This window comes from Myotis brandtii, unplaced genomic scaffold, assembly GCF_000412655.1.
Source record: "Myotis brandtii unplaced genomic scaffold, ASM41265v1 scaffold303, whole genome shotgun sequence".
In the NCBI taxonomy this organism is placed as follows: domain Eukaryota; kingdom Metazoa; phylum Chordata; class Mammalia; order Chiroptera; family Vespertilionidae; genus Myotis; species Myotis brandtii.
In genome coordinates, this window is record NW_005361573.1 from 2614364 (window position 1) to 2614924 (window position 561).

The 561-nt window shown below is 67.6% G+C and overlaps 1 protein-coding gene across 1 annotated transcript in view; it reads right to left on the minus strand.

The window, feature by feature from the left end:
* MN1 (meningioma (disrupted in balanced translocation) 1) overlaps positions 1 to 561 on the minus strand; it is a 57204-nt gene that overhangs the window by 46683 nt on the left and 9960 nt on the right. Inside the window, exon 6 of the mRNA XM_005869807.1 lies at positions 5 to 557. Within this exon, the coding sequence (XP_005869869.1) occupies positions 5 to 557 (553 nt within the window). The remainder of the gene's footprint in view (positions 1 to 4; positions 558 to 561) is intronic.

Below are 561 nucleotides of genomic sequence, written 5' to 3' on the forward strand. Positions count from 1 at the left end.
TGACCCCGGGCGCGCCCCCGCTGTCCGGTGCCGCGGAGTACTTGTCGAAAAAGGTCCCTGGGCTCACGTGACCACTGTCCCTTTTTCTGCGACCCCGGCCCCGGCCACCGCCCCCGGAGACCGGCTTGCCATCGTTCCCCGACGTGGATTCCAGGGTGTAGTTTGGGGAGAGGCTGGTGCTGTCCCCCTGGGAGGGAGGGTTGGGAGGCCCCGAGGTTTTGTTGCCACTGCTACTGGTCCCTGCAGGGCCTCCGGGCCCTGGGGCCCCCGGAGCAGTCCCTCCGGGGTAGTAATCCGAGCCCGGGTTGCCGGCCACGGCCGCGCCGCCGTCGGTCTCGTTCTGGCTCAATTTCCTCTTCCCCTCGGGCGGGTTCTTCTTGTTAAAGGTCACGTTGAGGTTGGGGGCCCCGAGGCTGGCGATCATGTTCTGGCAGGCGGTGGAGAGCGCAGCCAGGCAGCTCTGGCCGAACAGGTTGTCCTTGGAGCTGGGCTTGTTGAAGGAGCCCAGCGAGAGCGCGCCCAGCTTACTGGCCGAGGGGCGCTGGCTGGACTGGAAATCCG